The sequence below is a fragment of the Salvelinus fontinalis genome, chromosome 6 (genome assembly GCF_029448725.1).
Source record: "Salvelinus fontinalis isolate EN_2023a chromosome 6, ASM2944872v1, whole genome shotgun sequence".
NCBI classification, from domain to species: Eukaryota; Metazoa; Chordata; class Actinopteri; order Salmoniformes; family Salmonidae; genus Salvelinus; species Salvelinus fontinalis.
In genome coordinates, this window is record NC_074670.1 from 9198179 (window position 1) to 9223898 (window position 25720).

Consider the following 25720-nt stretch of genomic DNA (forward strand, 5'->3'; position numbering starts at 1 on the left):
AGCTGGCCCTAACCTTACAGGGTTTACTACTATAGAGACCGACTGAGCTGGTCCTAACTTTACAGGGTTTACTACTGTAGAGACTGACTGAGCTGGCCCTGACCTTACAGGGTTTACTACTGTAGAGACTGACTGAGCTGGCCCTAACCTTGCAGGGTTTACTACTGTAGAGACTGACTGAGCTGGCCCTAACCTTACAGGGTTTACTACTGTACTGTAGAGACTGACTGAGCTGGTCCTAACCTTACAGGGTTTACTACTGTAGAGACTGACTGAGCTGGCCCTGACCTTACAGGGTTTACTACTGTAGAGACTGACTGAGCTGGCCCTAACCTTACAGGGTTTACTACTGTACTGTAGAGACTGACTGAGCTGGCCCTGACCTTACAGGGTTTACTACTGTAGAGACTGATCAAGCTGGCCCTGACCTTACAGGGTTTACTACTGTAGAGACTGACTGAGCTGGTCCTAACTTTACAGGGTTTACTACTGTAGAGACTGATCAAGCTGGCCCTAACCTTGCAGGGTTTACTACTGTAGAGACTGACTGAGCTGGCCCTGACCTTACAGGGTTTACTACTGTAGAGACTGATCAAGCTGGCCCTGACCTTACAGGGTTTACTACTGTAGAGACTGACTGAGCTGGCCCTAACCTTACAGGGTTTACTACTGTAGAGACTGACTGAGCTGGCCCTAACCTTACAGGGTTTACTACTGTAGAGACTGACTGAGCTGGCCCTAACCTTACAGGGTTTACTACTGTAGAGACTGACTGAGCTGGCCCTGACCTTACAGGGTTTACTACTGTAGAGACTGACTGAGCTGGTCCTGACCTTACAGGGTTTAAAACTGTAGAGACTGACTGAGCTGGCCGTAACCATACAGGGTTTCCTACTGTAGAGACTGATCAAGCTGGCCCTAACCTTACAGGGTTTACTACTGTAGAGACTGACTGAGGTGGCCCTGACCTTACAGGGTTTACTACTGTAGAGACTGACTGAGCTGGCCCTGACCTTACAGGGTTTACTACTGTAGAGACTGACTGAGCTGGTCCTGACCTTACAGGGTTTACAACTGTAGAGACTGACTGAGCTGGCCGTAACCATACAGGGTTTACTACTGTAGAGACTGATCAAGCTGGCCCTAACCTTAGAGGGTTTACTACTGTAGAGACTGACTGAGCTGGCCGTAACCATACATGACCGTAGCTAAGCTTTGTTCCTGGTGCTCACACACTACACTGTTCTGTGTATGTTGTACACATTCCACCTCATGGATGCCAAATGGATGAACAGGATAGTCCTATCACGCCTATCCTTGTCCTCTAGACAGATTAATGCTAGTCCTATCACACCCCACCTATCCTTGTCCTCTAGACAGATTAATGCTAGTCCTACCACACCACACCTCTCCATGTCCTCTAGACAGATTAATGCTAGTCCTATCACACCCCACCTATCCATGTCCTCTAGACAGATTAATGCTAGTCCTATCACACCACAGCTCTCCATGTCCTCTAGACAGATTAATGCTAGTCCTATCACACCCCACCTATCCATGTCCTCTAGACAGATTAATGCTAGTCCTATCACACCACAGCTCTCCATGTCCTCTAGACAGATTAATGCTAGTCCTATCACACCCCACCTATCCATGTCCTCTAGACAGATTAATGCTAGTCCTATCACACCTATCCTTGTCCTCTAGACAGATTAATGCTCGTCCTATCACACCTCTCCTTGTCCTCTAGACAGATTAATGCTAGTCCTACCACACCACAGCTCTCCTTGTCCTCTAGACAGATTAATGCTAGTCCTATCACACCTCTCCTTGTCCTCTAGACAGTTTAATGCTAGGTATATCACACCTCTCCTTGTCCTCTAGTTCAACTACTATCACACCACAGCTCTCCATGTCCTCTAGACAGATTAATGCTAGGCCTATCACACCTCTCCTTGTCCTCTAGTTCAACTACCAGTTCAAGAGGCCATGCCATGATGCAACTGGTGTTGCAGGCTGGTCTAACATACCAAATGGCACCCTATTCCCTATGTAGTGCACTGCTTTTGACCAGAGCCATATGGGCCCTGGTCAAAAGTAGTGCACTTAATCCCATTTGGGATGCACCCACGGTCTCGTAATCAACAAATATCAGCGCTTGTGATAGTGTTCCTCATCAGAGAGGTCACCGGGTCAGTGTTCCGAAGGTTCACAGTCCTCATCAGAGAGGTCAAAAGGTCAATGTTCTGAAGGTTCACGGTCCTCATCAGAGAGGTCAATAGGTCAATGTTCTGAAGGTTCACGGTCCTCATCAGAGAGGTCAATAGGTCAATGTTCTGAAGGTTCACGTCCTCATCAGAGAGGTCAACAGGTCAGTGTTCCGAGGGTTCATGGTCCTCATCAGAGAGGTCAATAGGTCAATGTTCTGAAGGTTCACGTCCTCATCAGAGAGGTCAACAGGTCAGTGTTCCGAGGGTTCATGGTCCTCATCAGAGAGGTCAATAGGTCAATGTTCTGAAGGTTCACGGTCCTCTTTAGAGAGGTCAATAGGTCAATGTTCCGAGGGTTCACGGTCCTCATCAGAGAGGTCAACATGTCAGTGTTCCGAGGGTTCACGGTCCTCATCAGAGAGGTCAATAGGTCAATGTTCCGAGGGTTCACGGTCCTCATCAGAGAGGTCAACAGGTCAGTGTTCCGAGGGTTCACGGTCCTCATCAGAGAGGTCACCGGGTCAGTGTTCCGAGGGTTCACGGTCCTCATCAGAGAGGTCAACATGTCAGTGTTCCGAGGGTTCACGGTCCTCATCAGAGAGGGCACCGGGTCAGTGTTCTGAAGGTTCACGGTCCTCATCAGAGAGGTCACCGGGTCAGTGTTCTGAAGGTTCACGGTCCTCATCAGAGGTCAACATGTCAGTGTTCCGAGGGTTCACGGTCCTCATCAGAGAGGTCACCGGGTCAGTGTTCTGAAGGTTCACGGTCCTCATCAGAGAGGTCACGGGGTCAGTGTTCTGAAGGTTCACGGTCCTCATCAGAGAGGTCAACAGGTTAGCTACAGTTAAATGAGGCATTTCCCATCCTCTCTGTCTACGTCCCCAAATGGCAACCTATTCCCAAAAATACAGTAGTGCACTGCAGGTCAAAAGAGGTGCACTATGTAGGGAATAGAGTACCGTTTTGGACACAGTATCTTCTAGACCTGCCAGGATACCAGTCACTCTCTAAACCTTTATTCTCCAAAAAGCATATATCATTTCAGCGTCAATTAGCAACAGCCTACATCCAAGGATAAAGCAATGAGTTAGGATACCGAAACCCACCTGGTCATTTTCTAGAACTGCTTTAAGGACAATGAGTTAGGATACCGAAACCCACCTGGTCATTTTCTAGAACTGCTTTAAGGACAACGGGGGGATTTTATTTGTGTGTTTTTTAATTTCTTAAACGCAACCCCAAGGTTAAAGTAATTCTCTAGATCAGTGAATCTACTCTGTTGGATACAGAGCTCTGCTAGAGATATCCTGCTGGATGCCCAATCCCCTCCTGAGGTTTGGCCAGTCTGATTATCATAGGATATCATCCTCTGACTGAGGATACATCCTCTGCTTTTAGGATGAATACAGTACTCCTCTTGTATCCTTTAGGATGAATACAGTACTCCTCTTGTTCCTTTTAGGATTTATACAGTACTCCTCTTGTTCCTTTTAGGATTTATACAGTACTCCTCTTGTTCCTTTTAGGATTAATACAGTACTCCTCTTGTACCTTTTAGGATTAATACAATACTCATCTTGTACCTTTTAGGATTAATACAGTACTCCTCTTGTACCTTTTTTAGGATTAATACAGTACTCCTCTTGTACCTTTTAGGATTAATACAGTACTCCTCTTGTACCTTTTAGAATTAATACAGTACTCCTCTTGTACCTTTTAGGAGGAATACAGTACTCCTCTTGAACCTTTTTTTAAGTTCTTAGCTCTGCTCCAGGGCGCCTGTGTGGCTTATTAACACTCAACGCTGAGCCTCTTCGAGAGTACCAGAGCTACTAAGTCCCCCATATCCAAGACTGGACATAAATAACAACGACTAGCTGATCACAGCATCAACATGTATATTCACAAACAAACACAGTAGTCCTTGTGCAAAGTATAACTTTGTATACCCAGTGCTGTACTGTACACATTAAAGAAATGAAAGCCCAAATGTGGTTTAGTTAAATCCTATACAACATGTGCTTTTATCCCTTTGCCACGTTCAATTCATCATCTCATTGAAAACCCAACAGCGAGGGTTCACTAAGTATTTGAGCATCTGTTTGTAGGAGTGACTGTTTGAGTGAAGTTTATAGTTGACCTTTGACTGGGATTATTAAAAGCACATATTGTATGTACAAGGTTATTTTTCAAGTTTATGTGTGAGTTAAATTGGGGTTTTGGACATTTTATTGGGCTATGAAATGAATTTATGATAAACAGAGACAGGCAGGCAGACAGACAGACTGTCAAGCTAGCACCTTATTTGCTGGTTGGTTGATTGATTCATTGTTGATTGGTTTGAATCAGTTTAAAATTGTATTTGATTAATAAATCAACATACAGAGAAGTGTAAGGAAGAAGATATTACGTTGTGTCAACTATTTATTTTTGTTGATCAGCCCAAGTTGTTTTTTTGTTGTTGTTTTTTTTATTGTGAAGGAGGGAGAGGTGGGGACTGAAGAAAAGGAAGGGATTTTAACCACCCAAGCAAAACGACAGGACTTGTCCCGAAATGTGACGTCAGACAGAAGGACTCACTCGTAGCGAGCGTTGACCGGCGCTGGATATCATTTGCACCGCACCGTTTTGCAATAATCTGAGCTCGTGGAATACGTTCTAATTTTTTTTACAAGAATCTCATTCTGGGTTCAATGAAGTTGATATTGGAATCTCGTAATGAGGTGGCTTCTGCCGTGGATTCTAATAGTAGCCACCACTCATCAGGTAAACATAAATTATTTGATTTATTTCTAACGTTCATACTAACTGTTGATTTATTTTATTTATGGTTTTCAAGATTACAGGTTATGGATTACAGAATATTAGACATGAACATGATTGCAGGTTGTGCACATCTATCCAGATTAGATTATTTAATTGCGTAATAACGCACAGAGACATTTTGTGCGCGGCGCCAATTACCAATAACCCATTATTGGTTTCGCATTGACACTGGGCTATAATCGTGTTGTCAATGTTAATCATACAACAGACCTACTCAGAATCTGTCTCTGTGATAGCTCTGAAACCTAGACAGTCACGAAACCACTCTCTCTTTCCTCTACTCTCTCTTCCTCTTTTAGCTCTCCTCTCTCCTCCACTCTCTCTTTCCTCTACTCTCTCTTCCACTCTCTCTTTCCTCTACTCTCTCTTCCTCTTTTAACTCTACTCTCTCCTCCACTCTCTCTTTCCTCTACTCTCTCTTCTTCTTTTAGCTCTACTCTCTCCTCCACTCTCTCTTCCACTTTTAGCTCTACTCTCTCCTCCACTCTCTATTTCCTCTACTCTCTCTTCCTCTTTTAGCTCTAGTCTCTCCTCCACTTTCTCTTTCCTCCACTCTCTCTCATTTTAGCTCAGCTAATGACAGGTCAGGTACTACCTCAGTACTCTCTCTGACTAATATCCTTTAAAGTGTGTTATTTGGTAGGTGTGGTTAAATGACCCTGGCCTGAGAGTTATTTATTTCTGTCAGTCATCATAACCTGTCCCATGGATTACTTCATAGGGGGAAACCAAACCACAAGGGGCAATGTGGTGTTTGTGTCCATGGGGCTGAACTAGATTGAATTCAGTAAATGTAAAGACTAAGGAAGAACAAACAGGTATGTTTTGCGTGTGATCCCTACCCTACATTGATATTCAGTCTACAATACTGCAGCCTCATACACAACTTTATCTTCATCTTTAGGCTGGTGGGGGAACTCCTGGCCTTAGTTTGGAAATGTGTCAGAGTGTTTCCCTCTGGAATCAAACATAGTTCCCCTTGCTGTGGTCTGATGTCATGTACTACTGTTAAACATGTTCCTGGAAGAACCACTTCCTTCCACAACAAACTACAGGCCTCATCCCAATATAACCCCTGTCTACTGTATCACTATACTGGCTGGGTGGCCCCATCCCAATATAACCCCTGTCTACTGTATACACTATACTGGCTGGGTGGCCCCATCCCAATGTAACCCCTGTCTACTGTATCACTATACTGGCTGGGTGGCCCCATCCCAATGTAACCCCTGTCTACTGTATCACTATACTGGCTGGGTGGCCCCATCCCAATGTAACCCCTGTCTACTGTATCACTATACTGGCTGGGTGGCCCCATCCCAATATAACCCCTGTCTACTGTATCACTATACTGGCTGGGTGGCCCCATCCCAATATAACCCCTGTCTACTGTATCACTATACTGGCTGGGTGGCCCCATCCCAATATAACCCCTGTCTACTGTATCACTATACTGGCTGGGTGGCCCCATCCCAATCTAACCCCTGTCTACTGTATCACTATACTGGCTGGGTGGCCCCATCCCAATATAACCCCTGTCTACTGTATACACTATACTGGCTGGGTGACCCCATCCCAATATAACCCCTGTCTACTGTATCACTATACTGGCTGGGTGGCCCCATCCCAATATAACCCCTGTCTACTGTATCACTATACTGGCTGGGTGGCCCCATCCCAATATAACCCCTGTCTACTGTATCACTATACTGGCTGGGTGACCCCATCCCAATATAACCCCTGTCTACTGTATACACTATACTGGCTGGGTGACCCCATCCCAATATAACCCCTGTCTACTGTATCACTATACTGGCTGGGTGGCCCCATCCCAATCTAACCCCTGTCTACTGTATCACTATACTGGCTGGGTGGCCCCATCCCAATTAACCCCTGTCTACTGTATCACTATACTGGCTGGGTGGCCCCTCCCTATAACCCCTGTCTACTGTATCACTATACTGGCTGGGTGACCCCATCCCAATGTAACCCCTGTCTACTGTATCACTATACTGGCTGGGTGGCCCCATCCCAATGTAACCCCTGTCTACTGTATCACTATACTGGCTGGGTGGCCCCATCCCAATGTAACCCCTGTCTACTGTATCACTATACTGGCTGGGTGGCCCCATCCCAATCTAACCCCTGTCTACTGTATCACTATACTGGCTGGGTGGCCCCATCCCAATTAACCCCTGTCTACTGTATCACTATACTGGCTGGGTGGCCCCATCCCAATCTAACCCCTGTCTACTGTATCACTATACTGGCTGGGTGGCCCCATCCCAATGTAACCCCTGTCTACTGTATCACTATACTGGCTGGGTGGCCCATCCCATTAACCCCTGTCTACTGTATCACTATACTGGCTGGGTGGCCCCATCCCAATATAACCCCTGTCTACTGTATCACTATACTGGCTGGGTGGCCCCATCCCAATCTAACCCCTGTCTACTGTATCACTATACTGGCTGGGTGGCCCCATCCCAATCTAACCCCTGTCTACTGTATCACTATACTGGCTGGGTGACCCCATCCCAATATAACCCCTGTCTACTGTATCACTATACTGGCTGGGTGGCCCCATCCCAATCTAACCCCTGTCTACTGTATCACTATACTGGCTGGGTGGCCCCATCCCAATGTAACCCCTGTCTACTGTATCACTATACTGGCTGGGTGGCCCCATCCCAATGTAACCCCTGTCTACTGTATCACTATACTGGCTGGGTGACCCCATCCCAATATAACCCCTGTCTACTGTATACACTATACTGGCTGGGTGGCCCCATCCCAATATAACCCCTGTCTACTGTATACACTATACTGGCTGGGTGGCCCCATCCCAATATAACCCCTGTCTACTGTATACACTATACTGGCTGGGTGACCCCATCCCAATATAACCCCTGTCTACTGTATACACTATACTGGCTGGGTGGCCCCATCCCAATATAACCCCTGTCTACTGTATACACTATACTGGCTGGGTGGCCCCATCCCAATATAACCCCTGTCTACTGTATACACTATACTGGCTGGGTGGCCCCATCCCAATATAACCCCTGTCTACTGTATACACTATACTGGCTGGGTGGCCCCATCCCAATATAACCCCTGTCTACTGTATCACTATACTGGCTGGGTGGCCCCATCCCAATATAACCCCTGTCTACTGTATCACTATACTGGCTGGGTGACCCCATCCCAATATATCCCCTGTCTACTGTATCACTATACTGGCTGGGTGGCCCCATCCCAATGTAACCCCTGTCTACTGTATCACTATACTGGCTGGGTGGCCCCATCCCAATATAACCCCTGTCTACTGTATCACTATACTGGCTGGGTGGCCCCATCCCAATATAACCCCTGTCTACTGTATCACTATACTGGCTGGGTGGCCCTCCATAACCCCTGTCTACTGTATCACTATACTGGCTGGGTGGCCCCATCCCAATATAACCCCTGTCTACTGTATCACTATACTGGCTGGGTGGCCCCTCCCATAACCCCTGTCTACTGTATCACTATACTGGCTGGGTGGCCCCATAACCCCTGTCTACTGTATCACTATACTGGCTGGGTGGCCCCATCAACCCCTGTCTACTGTATCACTATACTGGCTGGGTGGCCCCATCCCAATGTAACCCCTGTCTACTGTATCACTATACTGGCTGGGTGGCCCCATCCCAATATAACCCCTGTCTACTGTATCACTATACTGGCTGGGTGGCCCCATCCCATTAACCCCTGTCTACTGTATCACTATACTGGCTGGGTGGCCCCATCCCAATCTAACCCCTGTCTACTGTATCACTATACTGGCTGGGTGACCCCATCCCAATATAACCCCTGTCTACTGTATCACTATACTGGCTGGGTGGCCCCCCCATAACCCCTGTCTACTGTATCACTATACTGGCTGGGTGGCCCCATCCCAATCTAACCCCTGTCTACTGTATCACTATACTGGCTGGGTGACCCCATCCCAATGTAACCCCTGTCTACTGTATCACTATACTGGCTGGGTGGCCCCATCCCAATGTAACCCCTGTCTACTGTACCACTATACTGGCTGGGTGACCCCATCCCAATGTAACCCCTGTCTACTGTATCACTATACTGGCTGGGTGGCCCCATCCCAATATAACCCCTGTCTACTGTATCACTATACTGGCTGGGTGGCCCCATCCCAATATAACCCCTGTCTACTGTATCACTATACTGGCTGGGTGGCCCCATCCCAATATAACCCCTGTCTACTGTATCACTATACTGGCTGGGTGGCCCCATCCCAATGTAACCCCTGTCTACTGTATCACTATACTGGCTGGGTGGCCCCATCCCAATATAACCCCTGTCTACTGTATCACTATACTGGCTGGGTGGCCCCATCCCAATATAACCCCTGTCTACTGTATCACTATACTGGCTGGGTGGCCCCATCCCAATGTAACCCCTGTCTACTGTACCACTATACTGGCTGGGTGGCCCCATCCCAATCTAACCCCTGTCTACTGTATCACTATACTGGCTGGGTGGCCCCATCCCAATGTAACCCCTGTCTACTGTATCACTATACTGGCTGGGTGGCCCCATAACCCCTGTCTACTGTATCACTATACTGGCTGGGTGGCCCCATCCCAATGTAACCCCTGTCTACTGTATCACTATACTGGCTGGGTGACCCCATCCCAATGTAACCCCTGTCTACTGTATCACTATACTGGCTGGGTGACCCCATCCCAATGTAACTCCTGTCTACTGTATACACTATACTGGCTGGGTGACCCCATCCCAATGTAACCCCTGTCTACTGTATCACTATACTGGCTGGGTGGCCCCATCCCAATGTAACCCCTGTCTACTGTATCACTATACTGGCTGGGTGGCCCCATCCCAATGTAACCACTGTCTACTGTATCACTATACTGGCTGGGTGGCCCCATCCCATGTAACCCCTGTCTACTGTATCACTATACTGGCTGGGTGACCCCATCCCAATGTAACCCCTGTCTACTGTATCACTATACTGGCTGGGTGGCCCCATCCCAATGTAACCCCTGTCTACTGTATCACTATACTGGCTGGGTGGCCCCATCCCAATGTAACCCCTGTCTACTGTATCACTATACTGGCTGGGTGACCCCATCCCAATGTAACCCCTGTCTACTGTATCACTATACTGGCTGGGTGGCCCCATCCCAATATAACCCCTGTCTACTGTATCACTATACTGGCTGGGTGGCCCCATCCCAATGTAACCCCTGTCTACTGTATCACTATACTGGCTGGGTGGCCCCATCCCAATGTAACCCCTGTCTACTGTATCACTATACTGGCTGGGTGGCCCCATCCCAATCTAACCCCTGTCTACTGTATCACTATACTGGCTGGGTGGCCCCATCCCAATGTAACCCCTGTCTACTGTATCACTATACTGGCTGGGTGGCCCCATCCCAATATAACCCCTGTCTACTGTATCACTATACTGGCTGGGTGGCCCCATCCCAATATAACCCCTGTCTACTGTATCACTATACTGGCTGGGTGGCCCCATCCCAATTTAACCCCTGTCTACTGTATCACTATACTGGCTGTGTGAGGAGGGTGTGTTAGTTGTTGGTGCACATGACCAATGACATAGTTAGTGATGATGAACCTGGAGGTGCTGCTGGTCTCCCCTCTGTGGGTTTGCAGGAAGAGCACAACAAGACTGACATGCCAAAGACCAACCCACCAGTATGACCCAGTATTTCATAAATGTTGTTCTGTCCATCCTACAGGTCTTTTCCCAATATTCCACATCCGTGCCTCCCTTGACAGCGACCATAGAGCTGTATAACCGTACAGCGTACTGCAAATGGCCGTGCAAGTGTGCCAAGAGCGCCCCCCTGTGTCCGCCAGGGGTCAGTGTGCTGATGGACGGCTGTGACTGTTGTAAGGCCTGTTCCAAGCAGGCGGGGGAGACCTGCAACGAGGCCGACGTCTGTGACTACCATAAGGGACTGTACTGTGACTACAGCGTGGACAAGCCGAGGTACGAAAAAGGAGTATGTGCCTGTAAGTGTCAGATAACTTTCCTCTTTGAGTTGTGACATTGTACCATCTCCATCTGTCCTGTGAAGTCAGATAACTTTCCTCTTTGAGTTGTGACATTGTACCATCTCCATCTGTCCTGTGAAGTCAGATAACTTTCCTCTTTGAGTTGTGACGTTGTATCATCTCCATCTGTGCTGTGAAGTCAGTGTGTAAATATAGATACTGTAATGAGAATGGACCTGTGCTGTGAAGTCAGTGTGTAAATATAGATACTGTAATGAGGGGCGGCAGGGTAGCCTAGTGGTTAGAGCGTTGGACTAGTAACCGAATCAGTGTGTAAATATAGATACTGTAATGAGAATGGACCTGTGCTGTGAAGTCAGTGTGTAAATATAGATACTGTAATGAGGGGCGGCAGGGTAGCCTAGTGGTTAGAGCGTTGGACTAGTAACCGAAAGGTTGCAAGTTCAAATCCCCGAGCTGACAAGGTACAAATCTGTCGTTCTGCCCCTGAACAGGCAGTTAACCCACTGTTCCTAGGCCGTCATTGAAAATAAGAATTTGTTCTTAACTGACTTGCCTAGTTAAATAAAGGTAAAATAAATAAAAATAAAATGAGAATGGACCTGTGCTGTGAAGTCAGTGTGTAAATATAGATACTGTAATGAGAATGGACCTGTGCGTGAAGTCAGTGTGTAAATATAGATACTGTAATGAGAATGGACCTGTGCTGTGAAGTCAGTGTGTAAATATAGATACAGTAATGAGAATGGACCTGTGCTGTGAAGTCAGTGTGTAAATATAGATACTGTAATGAGAATGGACCTGTGCTGTGAAGTCAGTGTGTAAATATAGATACTGTAATGAGAATGGACCTGTGCTGTGAAGTCAGTGTGTAAATATAGATACTGTAATGAGAATGGACGTTGTTCTGATTCGTCAACTGAATTGTTGCATGTACTTCTTTGTGTGCCACAGTGCATTGACACGGGTCTTTCTTGAGGAAGGCATTTCAAGCTGAAATGCCGACATTGAACAGTCTCAACTATAACGCGCTTCTTGTTTTCCTAGGTATACCTATAGGGGATATACTTTACTGTGTAGCGCTTCTTGTTTTCCTAGGTATACCTATAGGGGATATACTTTACTGTGTAGCGCTGATTCTTATTATGTTACATGATCTATCAAACAGACATGGTGGGCACAGGCTGCGAGTACGACGGAGTGATCTACCGGAACGGCCAGAGCTTCCAACCCAGCTGTAAGTACCGCTGTCTGTGTGTAAACGGCGCCATCGGTTGTGTGCCGCTCTGCACAGACTCCCATCCACCCCGGGTGTGGTGCCAGACGCCCAGGCGGGTCAAACTGCCGGGCCGATGCTGTGAGCAGTGGATCTGTGACGAGCCCAGGAAGACGCGGAAGGCAGCCCCCGGACATGCGGAGATAGGTACACTACTACATTCTATGGGCTGCATCTCAAATGGTACCCTAGGTCCTATGTAGTGCACTACGTTTGACCAGAGCACTATGGGGCCCATTGGTTTCCCAGAAATCCCATTTGGAAGATTCCTGAAATCAGGAAAGAATAAGCAGGGAATCCAGGAATCTTCCAACCAGGATTTCTGGAAAACCTGGGCGTTATTTGGGTGAAAGTTACCGGAATTTGTCATCCCTAATCAGGAGTCTGTTCCTCTGTTTATTTTGCAGTGCGCGCCAGCCACAATGAGGTCTGGCATAAGAACTGCATTACCCAGACCACCTCCTGGTCCCCGTGTTCTAAGACCTGTGGACGTGGCCTGTCCCTCAGGATCTCCAACGCCAACGACCAGTGTGAGTTGATCAAGGAGTCACGCCTCTGCAACATCCGGGCCTGTGACGTCGACATCACCAAGCACATCAAGGTGAGGACATCTGTCATGGCTTATGCCCTAAATGGCACCCTATTCCCTATATGTTTTCTCAATACAGTTGAACATCATTTTGACAGTGTAACAGTATTCTGACCCCATGTCAACCACTCAAGTGTTGATTCTGACCCATGTTGACCTATGAACCCCTCAGCCAGGGAAGAAGTGTCTGAACATTTACAGGGAGGAGCAGAGCCAGAACTTCACCATCTCAGGCTGCAACAGCAAGAAGCCCTACCGTCCAAAATACTGTGGTGTCTGCATGGCCACAGACGATCGCTGCTGCATCCCTTACAAGTCCAAGACTATCGAGGTGGAGTTTGAGTGTCCCAACGGCGCCACGCTGACATGGCAGGTGATGTGGATCAACGCCTGCTTCTGTAACCTCAGCTGCAGGAACCCCAACGACATCTTCTCTGAGCTGGAGCACTACTACGACCACAACGAGGTCATCAACTGACAACTGAGCAGCCTTGTCCGAGCCTGAACGTACGGCCTAAAGGGCAGGAGACCATCTCCTGTTTCTGTAGCATGAGGCAGTTTAGTGTACAAGTACATCCCCTGGGTAAGACGTTAGTCTGCCGCAGAGCCTTACCCAGATCCATCTCCTGTTTCTGTAGCATGAGGCAGTTTAGTGTACAAGTACATCCCCTGGGTAAGACGCTAGTCTGCCCCGCAGAGCCTTACCCAAATCCATCTCCTTAATGCTGAATGCCAAGTGTTTTTACAGTATTTGGTATGATTCAACTGGGGAGACCTGAGCAGAGGACAGGTTAATTTAGGTTATTATTGACTCCAGCTTTACACTCCTTGGAATAAAGGGATTGATGATTTGTTGGTTAGTGAGATGTTCAAGCACCAGGCTGGAACAAAGCCTGCACCCCCTTAAGGTCCGCAGGAGTAGGAGGGAAGAACATTGCAGTTGAACACAAACTCTTCATTATGATCTTGATTTAAAAAATAAATTTTTTATGCACAGGGTTTATCAATTATTTAACCTCCATTCAATGAAGGGAAAAGGGATGTAGTTGTTTTTCAATTTTCTTTTAAACATCTAAATATACACTGAGTGTACAAAACATTAAGTACACCTTCCTAATATTGAGTTGCACCCCCCCCCCCCTTTTGCCCTCAGAAGGTGTCAAAAAGTGTTCCACAGGGATGCTGGCCCATGTTGACTCCAATGCTTCCTACTGTTATGTCAAGTTGGCTGGATGTCCTTTGGGTGATGGACCATTCTTGATACACACGGGAAACGGTTGAGCGTGAAAAACCCAGCAGCGTTGCAGTTCTTAATACAAACCGGTGTACCTGGCACCTACTACCATACCCTGTTTGATCGAAGGCACTGACATCTATTGTCTTACCCATTCACCCTAAGAATGGCACACATACACAATCCATGACTCAAGGCTTAAAAATCCTTATTTAACATGTCTCCTCCCCTTCATCTACATTGATTTGAAGTGGATTTAACAAGCGACATCAATAAGGGATCATAGCTTTCACCTGGATTCACCTGGTCAGTCTGTCATGGAATGTTTTGTACACTCAGTATATTAGCGGAAGTTGATCATGTATTTGTGATACCATAGTAGGACACGGGGGTCAAACCTATTGTAATTATGCATCATATTCATATGGGGATAATCTACCAAGTTAGGGCATTAACCACTCGAGTGGTCATCCTGTTTTATACTCTTCTGTTTCATTCTTTTTGTGTCATGTCATTAAGCTTGCTATGTATGTACTGTTGTGCTCAAAACATTTAGTCAAGTATTGAAGTATTTTGTAGTTTACTGCAAAGTGTACAGTATATCAGACAAGATTCTCTCACATTTCCTCAGTTTTGCATTGATTTCCATTGACTCTTAGTGAACAATAGTGTTTTCCTCAATGTCTGCATTGTCAAGTCAGTTATTATTTGAGCTCTACGAGGTTAAAAGTCTTTTTATTGATTGAAATTTGATTGAAATCAGCTCAATAAGTGTTGTCATTTATTTCATTGGTCAATACTCTCGTAAACCATGTACCATATCCATGTCATCATAAACAACAAACAAACTCATCCAGGAAGTCACATTTGATTGGTTCAAATAAATACAAAGTATTAAGATTTGGGTAGTGACACATCTTTTCAAATAAATGTTGTAAAAATAATTTCTGCATCATTTTTTGCTATTTCTCTAATACAAAGTGGTACAATACATACATACATTTCTATATAATTTAAATCTTAATATAATCAGTTTTTCATCATTTGAAAGATTTGACCAAACATTAATACATATTCTTATCTCAGGGCTTATTTAAGCGTCATCCTAGGATCACTGATAGCTACAGTCATTATGATTTCTTTATGTATTACAGACATCTCATGTTATAAAAAAATAAAAATAGGGAGTCGTCAATTTGATCCATCATATATAAAAAGCCAGACAATAGCCACAGATGTCATTAACATCAGAACTGTCCATTACATGTTTATGGTTGAACCCCCCCCCCCCCCCCCCCCCCCGGCATTGTTACATTCTAACAATAAAAACAATAAATATCAGAGATACTATTTCCACCAAGGAACAACCATACAGATTACATATCACCGAAATGACATACAGTATGACAACCGTTGGGTATAAACTCTATTACCCACAATGCAGTGAGAACAGAGCATAGATAGAGGACAGTCTATCAAAAGCAGCATGTTGTGGTTTATTGTCAGCAGCAACACAGGCAGTAGGGTAGACAGGACAGGGGTTATGGGGTTTGTTGTCAGCAGCAACACAGGCAGTAGGGTAGACAGGACAGGGGTTATGGGGTTTGTTGTCAGCAGCAACACAGGCAGTAGGGTAGACAGGACAGGGGTTATGGGGTTTACTGTCAGCAGCAACACAGGCAGTAGGGTAGACAGGACAGGGGTTATGGGGTTTGTTGTCAGCAGCAACACAGGCAGTAGGGTAGACAGGACAGGGGTTATGGGGTTTATTGTCAGCAGCAACACAGGCAGTAGGGTAGACAGGACAGGGGTTATGGGGTTTACTGTCAGCAACACAGGCAGCAGGGTAGACAGGACAGGGGTTATGGGGTTTGTTGTCAGCAGCAACACAGGCAGTAGGGTAGACAGGACAGGGGTTATGAGGTTTGTTGTCAGCAGCAACACAGGCAGTAGGGTAGACAGGACAGGGGTTATGGGGTTTACTGTCAGCAACACAGGCAGCAGGGTAGACAGGACAGGGGGTATGAGGTCAGGGTTTAGGGACAACCTACTACTTTTGACGTCAACAGTAGTGCACTATAAAGGAAATAGGGAGCCATTTAGGAGACAACCTATGACCTTTCAGTGACCAGGGCACTAGCAGGCGTCCTCAGTCTTGCTGCTGGACATGACAATGGTCTGATTTACGGTGCTGTTGGAGACATTCTCCATGGACACGTCGGTGTGCTCCCGGGCGGGCTGGTTGTCGTTGGTGTGAGAGCGGCTCCTGCTGCTGTCGCAGGAGGCGATGCTGGAGCCTGAGGCGGTGCGGGACCTCACCAGTCTGGTCATGCTGGCTGAGGACACTAAGAGAAGGAAGGAGAGACAGTTACCATAGCTTGGTATATCTAACATAACTAGCATAGCATAACATGGCATACATATTTTTTTATGTTCAAGAGGTAGATCAGCTTTAATATTGCAGATAGATTGTAGCTTCCATCAATGTAATTGTCACTTCCACCCTATTCCCTATATAGTGCATTGCTTTGACCAGAACCCAAGGGCTCTATTCAATCCGTATCGTGGAAATTCCGTGTTACAGCGTGATTGCAATTTAAAGGCAATGTTTCCGCATTAGCAGAGACTGCATTCACGGTAAATGCTACACGCAGTACGTCGCCTCAACTGGAAATTACCTTTACATTTCTATAGCGCAATCTGTAACGGTTCAGCGACACAGTTTGAATAGAGCCCCTAGTATTAGTGGAGGGGACACCAATGATCAACAGTGGCATAGAAAGTGAATAGTCTCTGGGTACACTAGAAGGCTGGTAGCTACATTTTAGTTCTTGTTCTTCAGCTTTACTTTGTCAGCTCGGGGATTCGATCCAGAAATCTTTTGGTTACTGGCCCAATGCTCTAACCACTAGGCTACCTGCCACCCCTTGTTGACATGCACTAAGGTGAACATTATCTTCAGTTGATACTTACTGTAACCCATGATACTTACTGTAACCCCTGATACTTACTGTAACCCATGATACTTACTGTAACCCATGATACTTACTGTAACCCCTGATACTTACTGTAACCCATGATACTTACAGTAACCCATGATACTTACTGTAACCCATGATACTTACTGTAACCCATGATACTTACTGTAACCCCTGATACTTACTGTAACCCCTGATACTTACTGTAACCCATGATACTTACTGTAACCCATGATACTTACTGTAACCCCTGATACCCCTGATACTTACAGTAACCCATGATACTTACTGTAACCCATGATACTTACTGTAACCCATGATACTTACTGTAACCCATGATACTTACTGTAACCCCTGATACCTCTGATACGTACTGTAACCCATGATACTTACTGTAACCCCTGATACCCCTGATACTTACAGTAACCCATGATACTTACAGTAACCCATGATACTTACTGTAACCCCTGATACCCCTGATACTTACAGTAACCCATGATACTTACTGTAACCCCTGATACCCCTGATACTTACAGTAACCCATGATACTTACTGTAACCCCTGATACTTACTGTCCCATACTTACTGTAACCCATGATACTTACTGTAACCCATGATACTTACTGTAACCCATGATACTTACTGTAACCCATGATACTTACAGTAACCCCTGATACTTACTGTAACCCATGATAATTACTGTAACCCATGATACTTACTGTAACCCATGCCCTGGATGAAGTACTTGAAGGCCTCTGTCAGTTTGCCAGGCTGGCTCACCTGGGGAAGTCCTCCACAGTCAGCCATCTGATTGGACGGAGACAAAAGATCATGGGCCAACCAACCGTCATTTGATCTTAACAAATCTTTCTCATTATCAATCATATATACTGTTCTTGGATGGTCAATGACATTGTGGTTTCGGATCTTTACTTATAAAGTACTTTTGACAGTATTATGAATTGCTACATCTGTCGGAGCCACACATGAAACTGACCTTGAGCAGTGTGGTCTGTGCTGGGTTGAGCTTTGCATTGCTCTCGACCACAGCCTCAACTGCAGGGGAGTTGTCTCCCACCACCAACAGAGCAGGGCACCTGCATGAGTCAGCAGATTCATTAGCTACTTAACTAATAATGCTCATAGTCAATATCATAACTAATACTGATGGTCAATATCATAACTAAACCTCAGTCAATATCTGTTGCGAGAATTCTGTTCTCAATGTTCAATAAACTGAACTTCAATGAACTACTCAGTCTGCAACCCAGAATTGATAAGATACTGGTTGAAATGAAAACAGACAGAGGCCCAGCCTACAATAGTCAAATGTTTATTCACGAGAGCGCTCTGAAGTCCATTATACAAAGACATCCATTTTATAGCTGCGCACATACTTCCACACAAACAGTAGATATCCTACGCACATACATACACACAAACAGTAGGTGAGTTTTATCCTTCTCCACAGTTCGCACCACTTTGTATCACTACCCAGCCGACAGTTCCATTCCCCCGAGATTAGGAAAACCTTGAGAAGTACTCCCTGTCCTCTCCCAAGTCTCTCAGAGGCCTAGCCAGGTCGGTCCAAACACAGTTTTAATTGTTCTTCGGTATTTTACTAGGCACACACACACACAAGTTCAAATCCTAAGCTACACCTTGCTCAGACAGTCTGTGTTTTTCCACTATACATTGTTTAACCTCATTCTGACTAAAACTACACACACCATCAGATTATAATTTTATTTATTCTAATCAATTTCATACAGTTATAAGGTTTCAGAGTGTAATTATTTTATCATTATCTTTCACATATACATTATTTTATCAATATCATAACTAATACTCAGTCAATACCATAACTAACACTCATAGTCAATATCATAACTAATACTCAGTCAATATCATAACTAATACTCAGTCAATATCATAACTAATACTCAGTCAAAACTCAGCCCTGAGTTTTCCCTAGTCAGGTCATGTGGCCAGGTAAGAGTCAGGGTCCTGATGCTGAGTCGGTCCGTGTGACGTACATCAGAGTTCTGACGTTAATGTTTCCCCCTGGGACAGGCCTCTCGATCTCCAGGCCCCTGCGGCTCTGGTAGGACTTGAAGAACTGGGCCAGGTTGGACTGGTTGACATCATTGGTGATGTGGTTGCGGTATGTGGCGATCAGATCAGGGTTGTTCTGGATCTCCTCCTATTGCGCAAAGAACAAATCTCAATGGTAACGCTTTCCATGATGTACATACTTATAATGCATTATAACATAGTTTATAATGCCTTATAATACACATGTAATGTGTTATGACACTGACTATAAATATCCATAACAAAGGGTTGATGTTTCACAACAATTCATAGCTATTTAAATATAAATGTAATTGTATCATTCATATACTGTAGCTTCCAGAGGGGGACAGAAGTCTTATAGTGACAGTTGATTGAACAAAGCTACATCTTTAGGATGTTTCAAAACAATACGTTGCTCTTTCCGTACGGACTGTCAGTGGTTGTAGTGTAGTAGATGAAACAGAAATAGCCATTAAGGTGTTAGAGCTACTGTAGTTGCTGTTTCTATCTAACCCTTACCTTTCCAAACAGGTGGTTTAGGATATGATCAGGCAGTGCTTGGATCCAGCCAGTCATCTGAACAGAGAGAGAGTTGGGAGTTTACAGTGGTGTGTACAGGCTCCTCCAAGCCAGGCTCTGAGCAAACACAAAGGACATTAAAGCATATTTATACATAATCCCCTAAGAATTGAACTCTATCAGAGTAAATCCGCATGTCACCATGCGCTTAGGCTGAAAGACCCACCACAATGTGGATTGTTATGTTGGAGGGTCTTAATAATAATAATACAAAACAAATACAGATCTTGAAAATTCTTTTATTTACATTTTCAAAAGCACTCAACTTTGTTCGCTATGTTAATTATGCTATGTTATGTTAAGTAGGCTATGATAATTATGCTATGTTATGTTAATTATGCTATGGTATGCTTTGCTCTGTTAGTTATGCTGTGCTATGTTATGTTAGTTATGCTATGTTACTTATGCTATGCTATGTTATGTTACTTATGCTATGCTATGCTAGTTATGCTATGCTATGTTATGTTAGTTATGCTATGCTAATTATGTTATGTTATGCTATGTTATGTTAGTCATGCTATGTTAGTTATGCTATGCTATGTTAATTATGTTATGTTATGCTATGTTAGTAATGCTATGCTATGCTATGCTACCTTGTGTGTTAGTGAATCTATCACGCTCTCGGCACGTGCATTGATGTTGATGAGGACAAGTCCCTCAACCTTATCTGGATGGTTCAGCTGTAGACAGGAAGAATAAAGACATGAAGAACATAGCACAACCCATTTGGGACATTTTTAGGATTCAGAGAGCAGGAAATGACACAAACACTTATCACAACACCTTTGTTGTGATATCTACTATGAGCTTCATTGTTTCAGTGGTTAGTCTAACTCGAGGATAACCATCACACAGGCTATTCAGTGTCTGTACAGTACAGAACAGTGTAGATGTGTACAAACAAAAGAACATTCCAAAAGACACTTTAATAATGTTTACATATCTTGCATTACTCATCTCATATGTACATACTGTATTTTATACCATCTATTGCATCTTGCCCATGCCGCTCTGTCATTGCTCATCCATATATTTATTTGTACTGTATATATTCTTATTCCATTCCTTTACTTAGATTTGTGTGTATTAGGTAGTTGTTGTGGAATTGTCAGATTACATGTTAGATATTGCTGCACGGTCGGAACTAGAAGCACAAGCGTTTCGCTACACTCGCAATAACATCTGCTAACCATGTGTGTGTGACCAATAAAATTTGATTTGATTTGCTTGGCAATAACAATTATCAAGATGATGTTATCAGTATCAACACTGTGGTATGTTGAAGGACTTTTACTAGGTTTAAATCCTAGTTTAATTATGGCTGCTCAATTTAACAAAAGAGTTCAACAACAACAAAAAATCCACTCACAGCAAATTTAGCGAGGATGTAGGCACCAGCACCGCTGCCCAGTCCAATGACACTCTTAAACCTGAAAGGAAACAATAAGAGGTTTGATGGGAGTTTGAAGCTTCTAATAAGAAGAGGATGTAAACCTCTTCGTGAATTTCATTTAATTTATATTTAGTTATCCACATAATCCACGTAATAAATGTGTTTTTGATCCCGGAGGGTAACACTTGAAAGCATTTATTAAAACAAGTGTGTAAAATGATAAACTTGTATTTGCTAACACAACGTGCCATTGGAACACAGGAGTGATGGTTGCTGATAATGGGCCTATGTAGATATTCCATTAAAAAATCTGCCATTTCCAGCTACAATAATAATTTACAACATTAATGTTTACACTGTATTTCTGATCAATTTGATGTTAATTTAATGGACAAAAAAAATTGCTTTTCTTTCAAAAACAAGGAAATGTATAAGTGACACCAAACCTTTGAACGGTAGTGTATATATATATTTTTAAATCATGTTTATGTTGATATTTGTACTGCACTGTTGAGGGAGCTTGCCAGTACACATTTAGCTGCACCATTTATACCTGCTGTAAACTGTGTATATGACAAATAAACGTTGATTTGTGATTCACCGAAAGTGCTTGAGGACCTGAGGGAGAGTCTCAGAGAGCTGGTCCATAGAGGGGTAGGTGTACCTGCAGCGGAAGACCAGAACACAAGTTACCTCAAGTGCTCCTCATCATCACTAACACGATACAAGTCATGGATGTGTCCCAAATGGCACCCTATTCCCTATATTGTGCACTACTTACAAGTAGTGCACTATAAAGGGAATAGGGTGCCATTTAGGATGTAACCAAAATGTTATTGTGCCAAACTTGTCTCTCAAACATGTTGTTGTTGTTGACATGTTTCAAATGAATGTATCATCCATTTGTTATTATCTGTTGGTGCCTTGTCATTGTCTTTCTATCCTGTGAATATCATCTATTTTCTCACTGGATACTTCTACTACCTGAAGATTCAGGTAAAGTGACCTACAGTAGCCTAGCAGTGACCCAGTCCCCGATGTTGACTGTTTTAAGAGTCTTGTGGACCAGGTGCCATGTGACAGTGGATTAGCATGGCAGGCAGCTGCTCTTAGTCCTGATGTCCACTAACACTAACAACAGATGGAACTAGATCCCAGTGTCCACTAACAACAGATGGGACTAGATCCCAGTGTCCACTAACAACAGATGGGACTAGATCCCAGTGTCCACTAACAACAGATGGGACTAGATCCCAGGGTCCACTAACAACATATGGGACTAAAACCCAGTGTCCACTAACAACAGATGGGACTAGATCCCAGTGTCCACTAACAACAGATGGGACTAGATCCCAGTGTCCACTAACAACAGATGGGACTAGATCCCAGTGTCCACTAACAACAGATGGGACTAGATCCCAGTGTTCACTAACAACATATGGGACTAAAACCCAGTGTCCACTAACAACAGGTGGGACTAGATCCCAGTGTTCACTAACAACAGATGGAACTAGATCCCAGTGTCCACTAACAACAGATGGGACTAGATCCCAGTGTCCACTAACAACAGATGGGACTAGATCCCAGTGTCAACTAACAACATATGGGACTAGATCCCAGTGTCCACTAACAACAGATGGGACTAGATCCCAGTGTCCACTAACAACAGATGGGACAAGATCCCAGTGTTCACTAACAACAGATGGGACTAGATCCCAGTGTTCACTAACAACAGATGGGAATAGATCCCAGTGTTCACTAACAACAGATGGGACTAGATCCCAGTGTTTACTAACAACAGATGGGACTAGATCCCAGTGCCCACTAACAACAAATGGTACTAGATCCCAGTCTCCACTAACAACAGATGGGACAAGATCCCAGTGTCCACTAAGACTAACAACAGATGGGACTAGATCCCAGTGTTCACTAACAACAGATGGGACTAAATCCCAGTGTCCACTAACAGATGGGACTAGATCTCAGTATTCACTAACAACAGATGGGACTAGATCCCAGTGTCCACTAACACTAACAACAGATGGGACTAGATCCCAGTGTCCACTAACACTAACAACAGATGGGATTAGATCCCAGTGTCCACTAACACTGACAACGGATGGGACTAGATCCCAGTGTCCACTAACACTAACAACAGATGGGATTAGATCACAGTGTTCACAGATATAAGAATATTTTGAAGATAAATACACAAAGCAGAGGACTAGAGTTACCGATCAATAGGAGTTGGTTTTTCAGTTCAACATCTGTTTAGAATCTGTGGAATGTCACTCTTGAACTCAGAGCTACATGTGCCACGTTTTCATTGGTCTGTACAGTTGGGAGCAGGATACTTGTTATTTGGCCATTGGCCAAGTTGTACTGCAAGGACTTCTGATTGGTCAACCCCAGGCTGGGGTAGGGGGCTTATAAATGGCATCCTGTTCCTTTGTTCAGTGGCGAAAAGCTGAGGACAGGGGAGACTGAACATCTAACTCCCAGCATAACAGGTTGATTTGTTCTTCTCAAATAAACACATTTTTCTCCCCCTGATTTGCTTTGTAGTTTGTGTTATTGAGGAATAACATCAACTGCCAACACTAACAACAGATGGGACTAGATCCCAGTGTCCACTAACAAAAGATGAGACTAGATCCCAGTGTCCACTAACAACATATGGGACTTGATCCCAGTGTCCACTAAGACTAACAACAGATGGGACTATATCCCAGTGTCCACTAACAACAGATGGGACTAGATCCCAGTGTCCACTAACAACAGATGGGACTAGATCCCAGTGTCCACTAAGACTAACAACAGATGGGACTAGATCCCAGTGTCCACTAACACTGACAACAGATGGGACTAGATCCCAGTGTCCACTAACACTAACAACAGATGGGACTAGATCCCAGTGTCCACTAAGACTAACAACAGATGGGACTAGATCCCAGTGTCCACTAACACTGACAACAGATGGGATCTGTGCCATGTGAAATCATTGAATCTGACTAATTTGCTTCTAATCAATTTCACGGTACACTGAGGACTACAACCACCAGAGAATCCACCAGAAAATCTTCAACTCAATAACCCCCTTGCAAATGTAACAGTATAACTTTAGTCCGTCCCCTCGCCCATACCCGGGCTCGAACCAGGGACCCTCTGCACACATCAACAACGGTCGCCCACGAAGCATCGTTACCCATCGCTCCACAAAAGCCGCGGCCCTTGCAGAGCAAGGGGAACCACTATTTCAAGGTTTCAGAGCAAGTGACGTAACCGACTGAAAGGCTGCTAGCGCGCACCACCGCTAACTAGCTAGCCATTTCACATCCGTTGCACAAATTCATGCTGCTAATTGAGGTTGGCACTGGTCACTCACTCAGTGGAGAGAGTGGAGGCACCCTCATGCTGCCCAGGGGCATCAACGTGGCACACGGCAAAGTGCCTCATGATCTCCTGCATGTCCTCGTGGCTGAACAGGGGGTTGAAGCACGACTTGTCTAGACACAAAAGAGAATATAAGACAAGTTCAGCAAAGTGCTCCTAAATGTTTTTTTTCTTTCTTGTGCATTGTTGCTTTTGAAAATGACATTGAATTGAATAGAACAACCATATGGGACTGTATACAGATCATGACATGACAGCCTGAATTAACACATTAAAAACAAGTAATCTGTTTAAAGTTCTGTTTGTCATCAAAGCGCTGTGCTCTCACTGGTTTAGATGCATATCAATATGGAATGGAACTTAGCTCTTAGCCAGATGTGCACAATAACAATAACCTAAACTTAAGAGCAACTGGATAGCCCAGACAGGGCTCTCTCACAACAACAACAAAACATACAGTTCAGTCCAATATCGTGGAAGGTCATGATGACTGGGCGGCTGCCCTTGGGAACCCCCTTCATGGTGCAGTGGACCTGTCCAAACTGAGTCTCCACGTCATCCTCCTGCCATGGCAAAACAACTTTGGTTACACAAACCCCACAACTATAACTGTTCCCAACCCTTTTCGGTTACTGTACCACCAACTGAATTTAGCTTTGCCCGGAGTACCCTTGATGTACCCTCGTGCATTTTACCAGTAAGATTTTCAAGTAACCCCTGTGGATAGGCCAAGTAGACCCAGGGGTCCTAGTACCCCTCGTTGGGAACCACTGATGTTAACTGACTTGCTTAGTTAAATAATAGTAAAATAAAAAATAGGTAACCTACACTAACACCCATTAACAAGTTGTTCCTGCTAAAACCAGCACCTGGATCTCAAGACACATTGCTCTGCACAGGGTTTTCTCTTTATGAATGAGTCCTACTTTACGTTGTGTGCAATAACCCGTGTATCTACATGGTAGTTACATACTGTAGGTTAGTAACTGGTACATTGTTACAGAGCACCAACCTACTTGCAGCTGTTACTTACCATGATGTAAATACATAGGTTTTAGGTGTTGATACGTACCCTAAAGCCGACCATAAGTCTAGTA

At 44.7% G+C, this 25720-nt stretch overlaps 2 protein-coding genes across 2 annotated transcripts; one reads left to right on the plus strand and one right to left on the minus strand.

The window, feature by feature from the left end:
• The first annotated feature begins 4754 nt into the window (after positions 1-4754).
• LOC129856961 (CCN family member 4-like) lies at positions 4755-15148 on the plus strand. Its single transcript, XM_055924768.1, has 5 exons — positions 4755-4976; positions 10826-11102; positions 12274-12528; positions 12789-12982; positions 13143-15148. The coding sequence occupies exons 1-5, from the start codon at positions 4929-4931 to the stop codon at positions 13446-13448; spliced, it is 1080 nt and encodes a 359-aa protein (XP_055780743.1). The 5' UTR covers positions 4755-4928; the 3' UTR covers positions 13449-15148.
• A 1192-nt stretch (positions 15149-16340) lies between these two features.
• On the minus strand, positions 16341-25252 carry LOC129856779 (protein NDRG1-like). The gene is made up of 10 exons (XM_055924496.1): positions 25081-25252; positions 24616-24736; positions 21832-21894; positions 21207-21267; positions 20431-20517; positions 19778-19834; positions 19219-19385; positions 18180-18279; positions 17902-17989; positions 16341-16549 (listed from the first exon to the last, which is right to left on the minus strand). The coding sequence occupies exons 1-10, from the start codon at positions 25142-25144 to the stop codon at positions 16341-16343; spliced, it is 1017 nt and encodes a 338-aa protein (XP_055780471.1). The 5' UTR covers positions 25145-25252.
• Between the last annotated feature and the right edge of the window lie 468 nt (positions 25253-25720).

Coding starts and splice junctions, on each gene's coding strand:
- LOC129856961 (XM_055924768.1), top strand. CDS start 4,929: ATGAGGTGGCTTCTGCCGTGGATTCTAATAGTAGCCACCACTCATCAG. Junction 4,977..10,825: donor TAGTAGCCACCACTCATCAG/GTAAACATAAAT, acceptor TCCATCCTACAG/GTCTTTTCCCAATATTCCAC. Junction 12,983..13,142: donor ACATCACCAAGCACATCAAG/GTGAGGACATCT, acceptor TGAACCCCTCAG/CCAGGGAAGAAGTGTCTGAA.
- LOC129856779 (XM_055924496.1), bottom strand. CDS start 25,144: ATGAAGGGGGTTCCCAAGGGCAGCCGCCCAGTCATCATGACCTTCCAC. Junction 24,737..25,080: donor CCACGATATTGGACTGAACT/GTATGTTTTGTT, acceptor TTTTGTGTCTAG/ACAAGTCGTGCTTCAACCCC. Junction 20,518..21,206: donor ACATCCTCGCTAAATTTGCT/GTGAGTGGATTT, acceptor TCCTGTCTACAG/CTGAACCATCCAGATAAGGT.